The following is a 17857-nucleotide window of genomic DNA, read 5'->3' on the forward strand; positions in this document are numbered from 1 at the left end:
ATCCCAGAAGTTCGACGGCCGATGTAACAGGCCTGGCATTGATACTGGTGGATTTGTTGAAGAACGAAACGACCAAATCTGTTCAGTTTGTGAAGCAGTTACGAGGAAAGAGGCCGGATTTAGAGAAACCGCTGAAGTCTTGTGATAGTGATTATGATGCAATATTGACGGCAGATGTACCGGAGGCCATTCAAGCTCTGGAATTAGGTAATCCTAGGTTTGCTGAAGATGGAATGAATGATGTTGATATTGAAGCTACTTCGTGTGAAAATGAGTTCGGAATTGAGAAATCGCCTCTTTTTGATTCTAATAAACTTCTTACTGATATTTCTCATGTTGATTCTTCTATTATTAGACAGTTGTTGTGAGTTACGGAAAATGGAATAAAAGTTTGTTTGTTTTGAAAATAACGATGAGATTACTCGGAGAATATATATAGTGTGGTATTTTAGTGTCGTAATTGTTTCTTATTTTCTTAAAACATACATTTCAGTTTAATTTCATCAAAGAAAAATAAATAATTTGATACATATTATTCATGTGGTTATACTGATTTGTAGATTAAAGATTGTGGTTTTTTTTGTTATTAAAACGAGAATTGCGTTTGTCGCTATTTGCAAAACATAAGGTTTTTAAACAACTTTAATCTTTCAACTTTTTAGTTTTGGGTCATTAAATTGTTTGGTGAAAAGTTAATGTTTAGAAAAAAAAGTCTAAAAATAATGATTTTGGAAAATAAAAAAATCTATTTGATAGCAAATGTGATACTAAACAACTTTCATTATTAAAAAATTTCATTTTGATGTCATTAACGACCGAATTGGCAATTTCAATTGATTTTGCAAATAACATCTTTTGAATACTAACGTTATTAATAAGATCCAATCACTCTCTGAATTTTCGATGCTGGATTCAATTGATTTCTGTCCTTGTCGGCATCCTTGTCGGTATGCTTGAGGACAAGCATTGGGTAAGTGTGAGGTGTTTGATAAGTGTCTATTTCAACGATAAAATACCCACTTATTATGCTTATTTGTTAGCTGGTTTGATTGTTATCACGACTTTTATTGCTTGTTTTGTGTATTATGCCTCTACAGGGACTTATTATGAAGAAAGGAGCTTAATTGAGGCTATTTGGAGCTAATTTGGTTAAAGATAAAATCTGGAACTGTTTTAAAGACCTGAAGATGAAATTGGGAGTTAGTCTTGCGCAAGACTAAGAAGCAGACGGACAGAAATCTTTCCAAATATGTCAAGTGCAAATATGTTCAAATTTATCACGTTTTCAGATGTCTATTAAGGAGTTTTGAGCCTACAAATCAGGAAGGAAGAAGTCAAGTAGTATTAGGAAGTTAGAATATTTATTTTTTATAATTAGCTAGTATTTATCTCCTAATTAGGGTTGGAGAACTCCTATAAATAGGAGAGGATCTATCTCTAAGGTCAGTTCAGTTTTAAATTCCGTTTTATAATCAGAATTCAATTTTCATTCCGTTTTTAGTTTTTAGGTTTAGCTTTCATTTTTATTTTTGTTCTCTCTTTCACAAGAGAGAAAGGTTGTTCTTCATGGCTATTCATAGCTAAACTTCTATTTTCAGTTAAGGGTTAATTCAAAGGAGGTTTTCTTCATTATTGTGAGGCTGTTGTGCTTTAATTCTTATCTTACCGCTTATTTGTTCATTGCATTTTAGGGATTTATTCTCAATTGATTATTCATTCTTCGAATGATAACTGCATGTCATTCTTTGAATTGGATTGTCATACGGCTGAATTGGTAAAGTTAGAGTTTTACCTAAACGAACCAATCATAGTAGCAATCGATAATATAAATTAAGTTAGTTTTGTATTTGAAAGAATAGATTCAGATTTGACAACCTGAGATTGTCTTTCATGTGACATTAATACAAAAGTAATTGGGTTTATTTGAGTCGAATGAACAAATAACTTAGTTTCTGAATCGTCTACGCTGAGTGTCGGTTAGCTAAGGTCGTGTTCTTCTAATTCATAAGGCTGTCAATAGATTGAATCTTGACCGCTGAGGCTGGATTATTTATTGATTAGGAACTAGTTATTTGCCGTGCTTGACTAGTTTAATATTAAGGAAGAATATTCCAAACTGATCCGGTATGTGTATGAGTCTATTTTATCTGTCAATGATCAAGACTAATTGAATTCCTTGCCTGAGAATCCCTTAGCTGAAATCTTCTTTATTTACTATATTTAATTTCAATTTTGATTTCGTTATTCCTGTTAACTTAGGTGATCAATCTACTCAAAACCCCCCATTTATTTTACTCGTCTTTTTGGTTATTAGTTTAGTTAAATCAGTACTAATCCTTTGGGTTCGACCTTTACTTACCCTTGTGCAAACTTGTTACTAAGGGTTGTGAAGTTATAATTATCTTTGGTGGATTCGACACCCGTCAAATTTTGGCGCCATTGCCGGGGATTAGTTTAACTTGCTTTAATTTTATTAATAATCAGGTTTGTATTTTTTTCCCTTTGAGTGATTTTTCATAATTATGGATCATGTGCTTCAACTCATCAATGAGTATCACTGGAATTCTGATCCATATTATTCTCCATGTCCCAATTTCTTTTGGAACCAATCAAGTTCAGATAATTATCAATCATATTCTATTAATTCATCAACCTCTGGTATGTCTCTTGATGAAATTGTTTTGAATTTATTCACTCCAATTTTAGTTCATGACTATGCGTTAGAGGAAGATGAAATAATAGAAAATGACAAGGTAATTGATGATAAAAATTACATGGCTGTCAATGAGTTAGATTATTCAAAGGATTTTTATGTTTTGGATGCAAGTAATTCAATCATAAATTCAGAGAATTTTTTCAATTAACTCATCTAAGGCTAATGAAAATTTGGATATTCAAGAGGGTATAATTTTATATCCAATTGAATTTAATTGTGCTTTTCAGGTTGGCTTGATTGATTCCACTGTGCAGGAAAAGAGTAACTCGGACAATCTTGAAAATATTTTTGATTATGATTGGGATGGAAAGAAGGATGAATGGTTAGGAATTGGATAACGTAAAATCACAGACGTCTGGCCAAAGACGTTAAATAGAGGCGCTTTTGGGAGGCAGCCCATTGTTCAGACTACTGTTTAGATTTAAATTCTTGCATTTGTTTTTTTGTTTTGGTTATTCTTGTATTGTCTTCTTCTTTCTTGATAGGGTTGTTTCTCTTTTATTTATTTACTTTATCCAGGAACTTCATGGATTACGGTGCTTAAATATGGAAATATGGGTTCAGCAACGTGATAATTACCAGCAACACAACTCTCATCAATAAGTCATCAATTTCAGTTTATCGAGATGAAGCCACGAAGACCTCTACATTTGATCATCAATCATAAGGCAGTATCATCTCCATCTTTTGTTTATTTTTTTACTGTCATTTCTCCTAATTGTGCTTTGTCTGCGAAAAATTAAGTGTAAGGTATTTAGGGGTCTCTAATCTAATTAGAAGTGCTGATTTACTTGGTTTTTGCTTCTGGTATATTTGAGATTAAATTTCTAAATCTGCTGCTGAAATTTTCTGGTTTTGGTGCTAATTTGCTGCATAATTTTGGGTGAGTTATCTGCAATTTGCTGCTGGTTTTTGGCGCTGATATACTGTTATAAATTGATGGATTTGCTGCTGTAAATTTATGAATTTGCTGCTGAAATTTGGATGGATTATGTGCAATTTGCTATTGCAAAATTAGACATAATTTTATGGGATATGTGTTGAAAATAGTATGAGGTGTCCACCTCTTGCCTCGTCCCTAAAAATACCAATGCTAGCTCTCTATTTTGCACTTGATTGAAACTAGGTTGCTAACTTAGTACTGAAATCCTTAAGTCTTGTATTGAGTAAGGTCATTGATTTCAAAGGGTCGGGATTGCATAATTGCCTTAAAGATGCATATGAACTACTTGATTAATCTCCCTTTACATGGAAAGATGTTTTGAATGAAGCAACACCACTTTTATCCCTATTTTTGGAAAGACTTTGAGCCTAAATGCAAGAACAAAATACATTACACTTTGTTCTATTTTTCTGAGTGTTGTCCAATTTTAGTTTGAAATTCTAGAACTTGCCATGTTATGCATTTCGAGACCACATCTGATGAATTTGAGCATTAAAAATGATAAGGGCCGTAGGTTTTTTTTCTTAGCCATTTCAAATAAATTTGAACCCTTAGTCTTGCTCAAGACTAACAAAAATAACAGTATCCAGCCCTTAGTTCAGCCACATTTGAGCCTTTTCCCCATTCTTGACACATCCCTTGTTTGAGTCCTTTGGTCAGGGACATTTTAGCCTTCAGAGTCTGTATATTCTTTGAGTTTATTCAATGTTTAGTTGATGCTTTGAGCAATGTCCGTGTTCAAAATAACCACAAGTTCATCAAAGTGTAAGGATTCAATTGAATAGTCCTTTAGTTATAGTATATGTGGGTGTGCTTCAAAAAAGTGTCTAAATAGACATTAGTCTGCAAAATAGCAGTTTTCTTGTTCTAGTTCAAAGGTTTTCTATATTAAAAAAAATCAGAAAAAAAGCCTCAGAAAAAAAAGAAGAAAAAAAGCCAGAGGCATAAAAAAAAGAAGAAAAAAAAAGAAAAAGAAATAAAGAAAAATTTCTTGTTAGTTTTTTTCATTTGAGTCTGTTTATAGTTGTTTAAGTTCATCTTGAACATTCATTCTGAAGTTTGAGAATTGTAAGTCGTTTGTAAATAATTGAGCCTTGATTTCCATTTGGTCATTTTCAGAGTAGAATGTAATTTTTACTACTCTCGGTTTCCCTTTCTTCCTCCTTTCCTTTCCAAACCTTACCCCTAGCCTATATTACACCCTGTTTTAAGTCCCTTTGATTTATTGACTTGAATTCATACTAAGTGGTGGAGATTTGATATATTGGCAAGCTTATGGTAATTTCATTCTAGGTTGTGAATTGAGCGATTTCTTGAAAAATTAATCATAGCCCAAAACACTTGAGTGCAATGAGTGAACTCCGTGAGGGTGTTGCCGAAATTTGATTCATCTATCATGCACATGGTTAAAAGCTTTTTTTACTGAGATTTTTCAATTAGTTACATTGTGTGTTTAAACATGAATAATTTCTTGACTTGGAGGATTAACGGCTGATAATCTTTGCATTATGAGGGGGGATCGGGAAAGGTTAGTAAACACGAAATCATTAGAGCTAAGAACTGTTGACATGATCTGGTATGCTTGAGGACAAGCATTGGGTAAGTGTGAGGTGTTTGATAAGTGTCTATTTCAGCGATAAAATACCCACTTATTATGCTTATTTGTTAGCTGGTTTGATTGTTATCACGACTTTTATTGCTTGTTTTGTGTATTATGCCTCTACAGGGACTTATTATGAAGAAAGGAGCTTAATTGAGGCTATTTGGAGCTAATTTGGTTAAAGATAAAATCTGGAACTGTTTTAAAGACCTGAAGATGAAACTGGGAGTTAGTCTTGCGCAAGACTAAGAAGCAGACGGACAGAAATCTTTCCAAATATGTCAAGTGCGAATCTGTTCAAATTTATCACGTTTTCAGATGTCTATTAAGGAGTTTTGAGCCTACAAATCAGGAAGGAAGAAGTCAAGTAGTATTAGGAAGTTAGAATATTTATTTTTTATAATTAGCTAGTATTTATCTCCTAATTAGGGTTGGAGAACTCCTATAAATAGGAGAGGATCTATCTCTAAGGTCAGTTCAGTTTTAAATTCCGTTTTATAATCAGAATTCAATTTTCATTCCATTTTTAGTTTTTAGGTTTAGCTTTTATTTTTATTTTTGTTCTCTCTTTCACAAGAGAGAAAGGTTGTTCTTCATGGCTATTCATAGCTAAACTTCTATTTTCAGTTAAGGGTTAATTCAAAGGAGGTTTTCTTCATTATTGTGAGGCTGTTGTGCTTTAATTCTTATCTTACCGCTTATTTGTTCATTGCATTTTAGGGATTTATTCTCAATTGATTATTGATAACTGCAGGTCATTCTTTGAATTGGATTGTCATACGGCTGAATTGGTAAAGTTAGAGTTTTACCTAAACGAACCAATCATAGTATCAATCGATAATATAAATTAAGTTAGTTTTGTATTTGAAAGAATAGATTCAGATTTGACAACCTGAGATTGTCTTTCATGTGACATTAATACAAAAGTAATTGGGTTTATTTGAGTCGAATGAACAAATAACTTAGTTTCTGAATCGTCTACGCTGAGTGTCGGTTAGCTAAGGTCGTGTTCTTCTAATTCATAAGGCTGTCAATAGATTGAATCTTGACCGCTGAGGCTGGATTATTTATTGATTAGGAACTAGTTATTTGCCGTGCTTGACTAGTTTAATATTAAGGAAGAATATTCCAAACTGATCCGGTATGTGTATGAGTCTATTTTATCTGTCAATGATCAAGACTAATTGAATTCATTGCCTGAGAATCCCTTAGCTGAAATCTTCTTTATTTACTATATTTAATTTCAATTTTGATTTCGTTATTCCTGATAACTTAGGTGATCAATCTACTCAAAACCCCCCATTTATTTTACTCGTCTTTTTGGTTATTAATTTAGTTAAATCAGTACTAATCCTTTGGGTTCGACCTTTACTTACCCTTGTGCAAACCTGTTACTGAGGGTTGTGAAGTTATAATTATCTTTGGTGGTTCGACCTTTACTTACCCTTGTGCAAACCTGTTACTGAGGGTTGTGAAGTTATAATTATCTTTGGTGGATTCGACACCCGTCAAAAAACTATAAAACTTTTACAAATTTCCGTAATATTTGCACAATTTAACGTAAATTAATTATTTTTGGTAAATTATTAATAAAAAATAATTTTAATTCTATCCACCAAACCACTTTACGAAAATTGACACTACTTTACGGAAAATCTATAAAACCTTTACAAATTTCCGTAATATTTGTATAATTTTCCGTAAATTAATTATTTTTTATTAAATTATTAATAAAAAATAATTTTAATTCTATCCACCAAACCACTTTACGAAAATTGATACTACTTTAAGGAAAATTTATAAAACCTTTATAAATTTCCGTAATATTTGTACAATTTAACGTAAATTAATTATTTTTGGTAAATTATTAATAAAAAATAATTTTAATTCTATCCACCAAACCACTTTACGTAAATTGACACTACTTTATGGAAAATCTATAAAACATTTACAAATTTCCGTAACATTTGTATAATTTTACGTTAATTAATTATTTTTTTATTAAATTATTAATAAAAAAAAATTTAATTCTATCCAACAAACCACTTTACGAAAATTGACACTACTTTATGGAAAATCTATAAAACCTTTACAAATTTCCATAATATTTGTACAATTTAATGTAAATTAATTATTTTTGGTAAATTATTAATAATTTTTTTTAATTCTATCCACCAAACCACTTTACGTAAATTGACACTACTTTACGGAAAATTTATAAAACCTTTACAAATTTCCGTAAACTTTGTACAATTTATGTAAAGTAATAAATTTTTGTTAAATTATTTTTTTATTAATAATTTTAATTCTATCCACCAAATCACTTTACGTAAATTGACACCACTTTACGTAAAATCCATAAAACTTTTACAAATTTTCGTAATATTTGTAGAAAATATAAGGTAATTATTTTTTGTTAAGTTATTAATAAAAAAAAGAATTATAATTCTAGCCACCAAATCACTTTATATAAATTGACACTATTTTACATAAAATCCATAAAACCTTTAAAAAATTTCATAATGGTTGTACAATTTTATGTAAAGTAATTATTTTTTGTTAAACTATTAATAAAAAATAATATGATTTATTAATTAATTTATATTTATTTATCAATTTAGTAAGCAACACTAAATGATTTTAGTAAAAGGCAAATAATTTACGTGAAACTCGATTTTGGGAAATTAATAATATTTTAACGAAAAATAACAACTTTATGTAAATTTAATCTTATTTTACGTATGTTACGTCTATCAGTACAAGATTGACTTAAAGTAATTTTAGTAAAATAACAACTTTGCGTAGAAAATCCATAAAACGTTTACAAATTTCAATAATATTTGTACAATTTTACGTAAAGTAATTTTTTTTTGTTAAATTATTAATAAAAATTAATTTTAATTCTATCCACCAAACCACCTTACGTATATTGACACCACTTTACGTAAAATCCGTAAAACCTTTACCAATTTCCGTAACATTTGTAAAATTTTACGTAAATTAATTATTTTTGGTAAATTATTAATAAAAAATAATTTTTATTCTATCCACCAAACCACTTTACGTAAATTGACACTATTTGAAGAAAATCTATAAAACCTTTAAAATTTTCCGTAACGTTTTGTCACACCCGACCCAAAACGGCATCGGGTATGAATGGAAGATAGAATAACGAAAATGTTTATTCAAACTATCTAAAATTTTATTAATTATTTGGCTTGGACTCAATAATTCTATCGAGCTTCCTACGTATCCCGAATAATCTTTTAATATTTAAATCGGGAATCAAAGCCACGTAGTTCTACCAAAGTTCGATTAACTTATCGACTCGTTGATTGACACGCTCATGATTTAATTATATAATTCACTTTATATATATATATATATATATATATATCAATTTATTAAAAACGAATTAAATCGAATAAACGTTTTATCAAACCAACGTTTTACCAAACCAATTCGTAACCAAACAAACGTTTTATCATAATCAACGCGTAACCAATTAAACGTAAAACCATTATATCAAAATGAACTTAAAATATTGTATCCATCCTCGAGTTTCTCCCCTTAAGTATCAATCCATAACCACAATATATAGTCGAGACGTCTCTTAACATTGCCTATCCCATATGGTCTTACCCAACACTTCGCTGCCATACCCAATAGGTCTTCAAACTGTATACACAGGCCATGTCCCTCACTGAACATGGTCTTCAAATATAAAACCACCGATCCGGATAACTCTCGATGGATATAAAATCATAAAATCATAACGTACTCAAATTTCATTTCACAATCAAATTCCAAACTATTTCATAACCATAAATCATTTGGCTTCAATTAGCCATTTTGTAAAAGTAACCACAATTATTCAAAATATCAATCCTTAATCAATAAAATTCCAAAGTTAATCAATCAAATTAAGCCTTAAATAAAAATAATCAAGTAAAATCTGAAATTCACATAGAAGCATAGTCAATAGCTTCATTTGAACCATAATTTTATATCAATTTCTGAAAATTCTTTGCTTATATATATATATCTCTATACATAAAACTCAAAATATAGTTGATATTTACTTACCTTGGCTACTAATCGAGAAAAACACACCCGTTCAATTCTCCTCTAAATCCTGTCTAAGACGTTTCCCTCCAAACACTGCCGAAACTCAAAAACTCTTCAGTTAGGATTTAGATCTATGCATAAGGATATTATGTTTTAAATTTCGAGTAATTCGGACGGTCAAATCTCCGTAAATCAAAGAAACGGTGGAGAAACGGTCGAAGAACGACGAAGAGGCAAAGAATCAGAAAAGAAAAGAAAAGAATAGAAAAAGAAAGAAGATGGTGGAAGCCACCGGAATTTGGGATTTATATCCCAAATTCGACAAATGTCACATTTGATCATTCATCTTTATAGAATCTTTTAAAAATTACTCTAAACTTTTAATTTATACGTAAAACCATCAAATTAACTCCAAACTTTTCTTATAACACCAAATAAAAATCACAAACCTAATAATTATAATATATATTACTATCAAGGTATAAATTCTAGAAATTTAGACACGGACGTGACAATTCTCCCCACCTTAAGAAATTTCGTCCACGAAATTCACGTTCTCTAATCTAAATTTTCTTCCTCAAATAATCTCCAAGATCACAAAATTATTTCAAATTATCAAGATTCCTCATAATCATCATAAGACCACAAATTCTAATGTTTCCTTCCATTAACTTCGTCCTTTATCCATATCCACATCACTGTCACAACTATTTATACATAACTCTTAGTAACTCTCAATGTCAACCTAGTTAATTCCTTCATCATAATCCACAATAAAACTTCAAATATTATTTATTCAACTTTATATAATATGATATACTTTATATTCATATTTTCCTAACATACACCAATCTCACTATAATAAATTTAAATCACAATTGATTCCATCAATTGCATATATATCAAATATATTTCACCTATCTCCAAGTTCTACAGACTTCAAAAAAAATCAATTTTGACCCCCTAATATGTATGAGATTATTTTTTTTCTTAGATCTTCCAAATAATTCGAATCAATAAACATCATACACCTACAATCATATTTCATCATAATACTACTTAAATCTATAATTTTTCAGTCCAATCATGATGAATATGAACTCCAAGTCATCATCATCAATCAAATATAAACCTTATATCGATAACATATTTCCTCTATGAATATCACCTTGACTTATTTATTTCGTAAAACCTCTATAATCAAATCCTTACAATAAGAAATCAATATAGACCATTCTTATACCCATCATCCTACATCTCATTAATAACTCCCAATAAATTTACGTTTCTCATCAAACTATATGGATAACAAATACGATTTACTTAAATCGCAATGTGAAAGTTTTTTTTCCAAGCAATATCCTCAACCACAATAAAAGCCTAAAATTTTTATAATGTCATTCGATTTCTTTATTTGATCTATAAATACTCAATTTGATCTTTTTGTAAATTTAGACTATAATCCTCGAAACTTCAAACTTTTCTCCAAACCATAAAACCATATACCCAAGGAAGATAGAGTACCTAAATTACGATAATTAATATTTTTTTTTTCTCCAAACTCCAAATGATATCTTTACACCCATAAAAGTCAGTAAATCTATAATATCATTCGATTTTCTTATTTGACCTATAAACTCTTCATTTGGTCCTCATTATATAAACTTACACTATCACTACAAAAAAAATTACTATTGAGGACGGTTAAAATTGTCCCCAAAAATAAGAAAAATTGTCCCCTATGCTTTTGGGGACAAAAAATTCCGTCCCTTTGTTCTGTCCCCTATGCGAGCGTACCCGATGCTATAGGGGACAAAAAAGTTGATGTCGTCCCTATTTTGTGGGACGATTGTCGTCCCAAACAAGAGAGACAAATGTCGTCCTCGTTTCAATGGACGATTGTCGTCCCCATATTGAAGGACGATTGTCGTTCCTATCCAAAAGAGACGACTTTTGTCCTTATTCTTAAAGGACGTTTTTTTTGTCTCCAAAGAAAGGGACAATTGTCGTCCTTATGCAAAGGAGACGACTTTTGTCCCTATTCTTAAGGGACGTATTTTTGTCTCCGAAAAAAGGGACAATTGTCGTCCCTATGCAAAGGAGACGACTTATGTCCCTATTCTTAGGGACGTTTTCTATCTCCAAATAAAAGGACGATTGTTGTCCCCCTGCATAAGAGACGATTTTTATCTCTATTCTCAAGGGATCGGTTTCTGTCTCCAAAAGCAATAAAAAAAGATAATAGAATTATTACAAAGGGTTAAGCATAAAGTATAAAAAACATAAGCAGTTTGAAGCCCGAATATGTCACTCGAAGCAAAGGAAGTGACAATTGTATGTCTAAAATTTATGTTGTGACCTATGAGCACCATAAGATTATAGTGTAAGACTTTTTAACACACTTAAGTCCTAATTCCCAAGTAATAAGGAAAACTGCACCATGACAAAAATCATTAACATAAAAAAAAAAAAGATCAGATAAACTTATAATACTAGTTCAAGTATAAATCCATAACGTACAAGGAAAGATGAATGTCACATGATGCATAAGTTATTAACCAAAGACTAGATACAAACTCAAATTTATCAACATAATTAACTTTTAATAATACATGCATGAAGTTTAGAACTTGATACCTCATCAGCCAGCGGCCCTGCTGACCTGAAGAACCCAACATTACAAATGTAATTGGCGGCTTTCCAGCACCCAACAATAAGCATCAGAGCTAAATTTATTGTCCTCCCAATAAACAAAAAGCCTATTTTTTCCTTAACATTTCTATCATAAAGTTTACAGAAAACTAAAAGTAAAATATGATTTTTTGGATTGAAGGGAGCTACTACAAAATACGTAAGCAAGTAAATGCTAAATACTACAAAATAATAATATAATACACACTTACTCAACATTCCATTTCTTCAGAAAATAATAATATAATACACACTTACCCAACATTCCATTTCGTCAGAGACAGGCACAAGATCTTTCTGATTCAAAATCCTCACTTCTGAAAAATAACATTTTTCACCAAATTTAGAAGGGCAAAAGAACTCCCAAAATGATAAGTAAGCCAACATAAACAACATTGACTAAAAAAGAGCATTAAAATGATAGATGAAAAGCAACATTGGTATAACTTACAAAATGATAGCTCAATGCACCTCTATATTCTTCTCACTATTTTCTCTAGCAGCCAATATTGTGCTTCCTTTTGAATACTTGAAGCAAAATGCACTTGATGTATTATAAACATCATTCTAACTCCTGCCATTGGTCTATGATCGCAAGTCCTGCAAGCACACATAAGAAAATCACAAGCAATACACTTGTCATATATAGATACAAACAATACACATATCAAGACTCAAAACTCAAAATTTATCCTCAGGACTCAAAACTTATCGCAATCCAAAGGCTATTAAGCAAGCTGCAGTTACAGCCAAAAACGATCATATGTTCTATAATTGACAAGTTGTGGCAGAGGAAATGAATAAAAGAAGTCCAATGTGAAACACCATGCACATAAAGATTTCCCAGTCAATATGAGCTTTTGATAAGGTCTACTAGAGGAAACGAACAAACAGAGTGTAAGAATCCAAAATACAAAACTGAAAGGATGTATCAGAGAAAATGAGCTACATGTTTAAAGTTTACAATAATACCTTGTATAAAAGCATTTCTCCATGCTCACATCGTTCGTTATCTAGAGTATTTTGGTGAGGATAGCCATCTCCTAATGCCCCTTCATATGCCTTCAGAATGTCAACTGCTTTAGAAGCACTAGCAAAGAACATCACAGTTTCAGCATCAATAGCAAAAAACATGAGTGAACAAAGCTACTAGTGAAAAGATTAACATGAGTGAACGTATTGAAAACATGGTTCTTAATATGGTTACGAGAATGGTAGCAAGTAAGATATTCATCGATTGTGGCGGAGAAGATGAAAAGGTGCGTCCTCTTAAACAAATTATGAGAGACTTTGTGTTTGTTCCTGGGGATTTAATTCCATTTATTGGATGGTTGGATGTCAAAGGAGTGGTGAAGACAATGAAGCGAGTAACAGAGGAAGTGGATTCAATAGTAGAGAGTTGGATAGAAGAGCATAAGTTGAAGAAAAATGAAAATGAAAATGAAGATAGAAAAGACTTCATCGATGTTATGCTATCTGTGATCGAGGATGATGATTCCTTGGGGCTTAAACAAGAAACCATAATCAAAGCAACAATTACGGTAACAAATATCATTTTTTGTAAGAAAGACTTGACTTGATTAAGCAAAATATATACATATTTTAAACCCCATATTATCATTATTGCAGGAAATTGTTATTGCAGCCTCAGACACCACAGCAATCACTATAATATGGGCATTATGCAACTTGTGGAACAACAGAAATGCAATGGAGAGAGCTCAAGAAGAACTAGACCAAAAAATTGGAAAGAATCGATCCGTACAAGTTGATGATATTGAGAAACTGAAGTATCGGAGGACTGTGATTAAGGAAACACTGCGATTATACCCTGCTACTCCATTAGGAGTTCCACGTCAGGCAGCTGAAGGTTGCTACATATCTGAATACTTTATTCCCAAAGGAACTCGTCTCTTTACAAATTTTTGGAAATTGCACAGAGACCCCAATATTTGTTCCAATCCTGATGAATTCATACCTGAAAGATTTTTGACCAAGCAATCGTATATGAGAACCTAAATTTACTGTAGAACCTAAATTTCTCACCTATAATGTTATCAAAGAATGGTGTGTTTTATGAGAAAAGACAATATAAAGCAATTAATCAGAACGTTTAGGCCCCGGATCATGTCATTTACCTTATCGGAAGCAAGATAATCAGAACGTTTCCTGCAGAAACACAACTGAAAACCAACAGAAAATATAAGATGGAATTAATATGCCTAATTAAGCCTCAAATTAGTGCTAAAACCAATCATAATTTGTGCCAGTGAACATGTAGATGATAAATATCGACATAGAATAAATGAAGAAAGATCCTGCAATTCGAGTAACAAAGCATTATGCAACGGTAGCTTATCCAGTGCAACAAACATCCCTGCTTACTTTGATTCAAAAACTTCATGAGCTGCCAATATCGACTTCGAGTTCTCGATCAAGTGGTCATGGATCAACTCCAAATACGCTGAATGAATGAAACTTACAGGTTGCGAAGTGCAGGGAAGCAACCTTCAAAACATATCAATTCTTTTATAGTACATACCAAATGGTTGTTGCCGACATCCCAATTCTTTGCTTAAACTAATAGAATCTATATCCATATCAACAGAGCAGATTAGATATGTCACAACGGTCTTCTACAGAGTTATTCATCTGTTATAAAGATATATCAACAATGAACTAGTCTATCTAACAAATGTGTTCAATGAACTGGAAAAATAACAATGCACTAGCTCATACATATTACTTTTGCTCTCTCTCACCCGAAGTTGGTCTTACTTCACTCGTAAAATCACTCTATGTCTTTTCCAAAATGCAAAGGAGTAATCTACCAGCCTAAATTTATCATGCAGATGGAAAACTGAATAACAGATTTTACAGAATATACCTGGTGGACAACCCAATGCCAATCAATCACTCAGATGTCTTCATTTCTCAATCACTCATTCATTCCTTCATTTTTTGATACTGTAAAAAGATGGAAAGCACATCAGTTTATGGTAGCAGAGCCATTCCTTTTCTGTATTCATCTCCTAAAATGAATCCTGCAATTCTATATAATAACTATTCCGATTATGCACCTCTTCTCATCAAATCCATGGCTACCCAGAAGCCATTACCATCTAGTGCCAAAACTACTTGCTCCAAAAAGGTCTATTTTTACTCTCCCTAATTTCTAATTACTATTATGCAATAGACATATGGAGTATTTTTCTTTCTTATTCTAAAGAACAAAACTTTATTGCAGAACTCACCTCCAATAAAGCTCCTAACAAGGGTGGAGCAATTGAAACTTCTGAGCAAAGCTGAGAAAGCTAATTCTTTTTATGAAATTCGCCAATGAAGGAAAACAAGAACTCATAATGATATTCATGTACAAAGTTGGAGAAAGAAAAAAACCTGAAGCTCTAGTGCCTTGATCCTCATTTTTACACTAATCAAGTTTGACAGCACAGTGTAGTCAACTTTTTCCCTGTAAACACCCATCAATGTGAGCAAAGATGTCAAAGACTGGTGAAAATCCATACAAAGAGCAAAAGAGTCATCCAAAACTCCGAGTTTTAACCAAGCACTTCCGGAGTCCCCAAGGCCGAATTCCTTAGCCTCAAGAGTTTCAAATTTTGTTTGCAACAAGAAGTTCGTGTGTGTATCATATGAGCCATACCATAAAGTTATTGGGGCAGGACAATCCAGTGCTCTTTTCTAGGAGAACCACTTGACATGAATTGTGACTGCAATTTATAAAATTGACATGGTAAAATTATTGAAAGTAATATTACTGAACTGAGCATAATAAATAACAAATATTCATAAAGTTCAAGTTAAGGAAAATCATTTCAAATAATATTTTAGAGAACTAGGTGGCAGAGATAGAAATAAGAAGACCTGTTCAAATTCCAACTTTTGGTCATAATTATCCACGCATGGAACTAAATAATAGCACCAACATATTCACAAACAGAAACTGTCTATTACACAACAAGGTCATAATTATCCATGTACGGAACTATAAGTCTATAATAATAGCACCAAAATATTCAGCTTCTTTCTTTATCTTTATGTTTCTTTCCTTCCATTCTATTGAATAAAAGATGTTCTAGTGACAATCCAAATTTTCAACTGACAATAATTTTATGAGATTTAGTGGTTTGTAAAACTAAGCATGAATTACTTTTCCATCCTCACCAAAGCTACTTATCAACTTACTATGCATCCAGGTTTTCCTCTCAGCCATCCGCTCTGGAAAATGGTTGCAGCAGAGAGAATATCAATAAAAAGTTCTGCCTACCCATCAAGAATTGGAGGCGCCTCCAACTTACTGGACAAAATAACCCTTATTGATACCTCTACCGACACTTAGATGTAGAGACATCAATAAGGGTCACAGACTGCAGGAACAAGGACCAAGCAACACATAGGCCCAGGTTTGGAAAGTTTATGAGAGGAAAAAGAAATAAGTAGTGTGAGAGTAAGAGATGTAGGCATAGTTGTTAAAGGCTCAAGGCCCTAAGGGTACATTAATTTGCTGTGCTATCTGTAAATTGTTTATAAGAGAAAAGCTATGCAATCTAGCACACTAAAAGGGCTTCAAAGAAATAAAATTATTAAGTAACTAGGGAGGAGAAACAATACCATGAGAGGAATACTTGCGATCTGCTTCACTGAGGATAAATTGCAACTTCATATACATATGGCTGCCTCCTTCCAAAGGAAATAAATTATCCCAAATGCCTTTCTCGATCACCAACTCGGTCTCAATAACTGCCATTCAACACAATCAACAATGATCGGCCTCACAAATAGAAATGCAAATCAATTATGTCAAACAGGAATGTGATATCTCATTTCCTTCAAGTTCTGAACTAAAGCTGATGTTTTATGCCTATTCGACAGATACCTTCAATTTTAAACCCCAAAATCATATATACTTAATCAACTAGATACTTACACTGCAATTAAAACCCCCAAAAAATTAAAACCCCCAAAAAATTAAACCCCCAAAATCAGATTGTTGCAACTTTCCCAAATGCAATAAAACCCAGTTTCAATACCTAATCAATTTTAACATAACTAAACAAAGACCAAATAATCAAAATTAAGAGTGGGAGAGAGATTGAATTGAAAAGGAAAAGAGCAATACATGCAAAATTGAAAATGGGTATTGTGCAATAGAACTAGAATCTATTGTAATTAGGATCAAGTCGTGTACCTAAAGCGCACAAAATTGCAGAAAATAAAATGGATTTGAAATCAGAACTTGTAGATTTAAACTAATTGCATTACCAGAAATATATAAATGACTGGTAGTTTCCGGCGACCACATAACGACTGAGAGATGAGAATTGAACTGGATAACGTGGTGGACGAGATGTGGACTGGAGGTGGTGACGGGTGAATCCGAGGGTGAAGGAGAGGAGTCATGAACCGATTATAATTGAGAGGAGAACGACAATTTTTGGTGAAGAAGGAGTCTTAGACGGCTGAAGTTTTGAGAAATTTTGAAAGCGTGGAATTTGAGTTGTCCCCTCTATATTAATATTAAATAATAGATTTTAATTTTATTATAATACTGTCCCTAAATTCTAAAATTAAAACAATTGAAGACAATTAAAAACTTAGTCCACAGCATTCATTTGGCAATAAGATTTGAAGACAATAAATTTAGATTGTCCCTGAAAATTGTACCCAATAGTAAGTTTTTTTTTTGTAGTGTATAATCCTCCAACTTTCAACTAAAATAACTTGACTATGATAAAAGTACCGTATAAATTTAAATGTCAATATATGTATCCTCAACTGTGCTTAGGATCAAAGAATTTTATCCTCAATATTCATATCC

General features: G+C 31.9%; 2 protein-coding genes across 9 annotated transcripts in view; one reads left to right on the top strand and one right to left on the bottom strand.

Moving 5' to 3' along the window:
• The window catches only part of LOC136217533 (cell wall / vacuolar inhibitor of fructosidase 1-like), a 510-nt gene extending 142 nt beyond the window's left edge, over positions 1-368 (top strand). Inside the window, exon 1 of the mRNA XM_066004116.1 lies at positions 1-368. This exon is cut by the window's left edge and continues 142 nt beyond it. Within this exon, the coding sequence (XP_065860188.1) occupies positions 1-368 (368 nt within the window).
• An 11301-nt stretch (positions 369-11669) lies between these two features.
• On the bottom strand, positions 11670-17513 carry LOC136217044 (uncharacterized). Of its 8 annotated transcripts, none has more exons than XM_066003615.1 (13): positions 17302-17513; positions 16651-16779; positions 15683-15749; positions 15418-15490; positions 15273-15323; positions 14561-14985; positions 14404-14482; positions 14157-14201; positions 13784-13996; positions 12991-13108; positions 12470-12618; positions 12277-12335; positions 11670-11989 (listed from the first exon to the last, which is right to left on the bottom strand). In XM_066003615.1, exons 6-9 carry the CDS (start codon positions 14616-14618, stop codon positions 13861-13863), a joined length of 318 nt encoding a protein of 105 aa, XP_065859687.1. In that variant the 5' UTR covers positions 14619-14985; positions 15273-15323; positions 15418-15490; positions 15683-15749; positions 16651-16779; positions 17302-17513; the 3' UTR covers positions 11670-11989; positions 12277-12335; positions 12470-12618; positions 12991-13108; positions 13784-13860. The 8 variants fall into 8 exon arrangements, 7 of the variants coding, with proteins under 7 accessions (XP_065859687.1, XP_065859688.1, XP_065859692.1 ...); XM_066003616.1 differs by lacking the exon at positions 11670-11989 and having other exon boundaries at positions 12002-12335; positions 14561-14670; positions 14906-14985; XR_010683431.1 differs by lacking the exon at positions 11670-11989 and having other exon boundaries at positions 12002-12335; positions 14404-14526; positions 14906-14985.
• Between the last annotated feature and the right edge of the window lie 344 nt (positions 17514-17857).

The sequence above is a fragment of the Euphorbia lathyris genome, chromosome 2 (assembly GCF_963576675.1).
Source record: "Euphorbia lathyris chromosome 2, ddEupLath1.1, whole genome shotgun sequence".
Classification (NCBI taxonomy): domain Eukaryota; kingdom Viridiplantae; phylum Streptophyta; class Magnoliopsida; order Malpighiales; family Euphorbiaceae; genus Euphorbia; species Euphorbia lathyris.

Excerpts from the sequence above, each read along its gene's own strand:
- LOC136217044 (XM_066003615.1), bottom strand. The coding sequence starts at position 14,618 with ATGGATATAGATTCTATTAGTTTAAGCAAAGAATTGGGATGTCGGCAA. Across the intron at positions 14,202-14,403 it reads CATGAAGTTTTTGAATCAAA|TTGTGTTTCTGCAGGAAACG; the intron begins GTAAGCAGGGAT and ends GTTGGTTTTCAG. Across the intron at positions 13,997-14,156 it reads ATTATCTTGCTTCCGATAAG|GTATGAATTCATCAGGATTG; the intron begins GTAAATGACATG and ends AAAATCTTTCAG.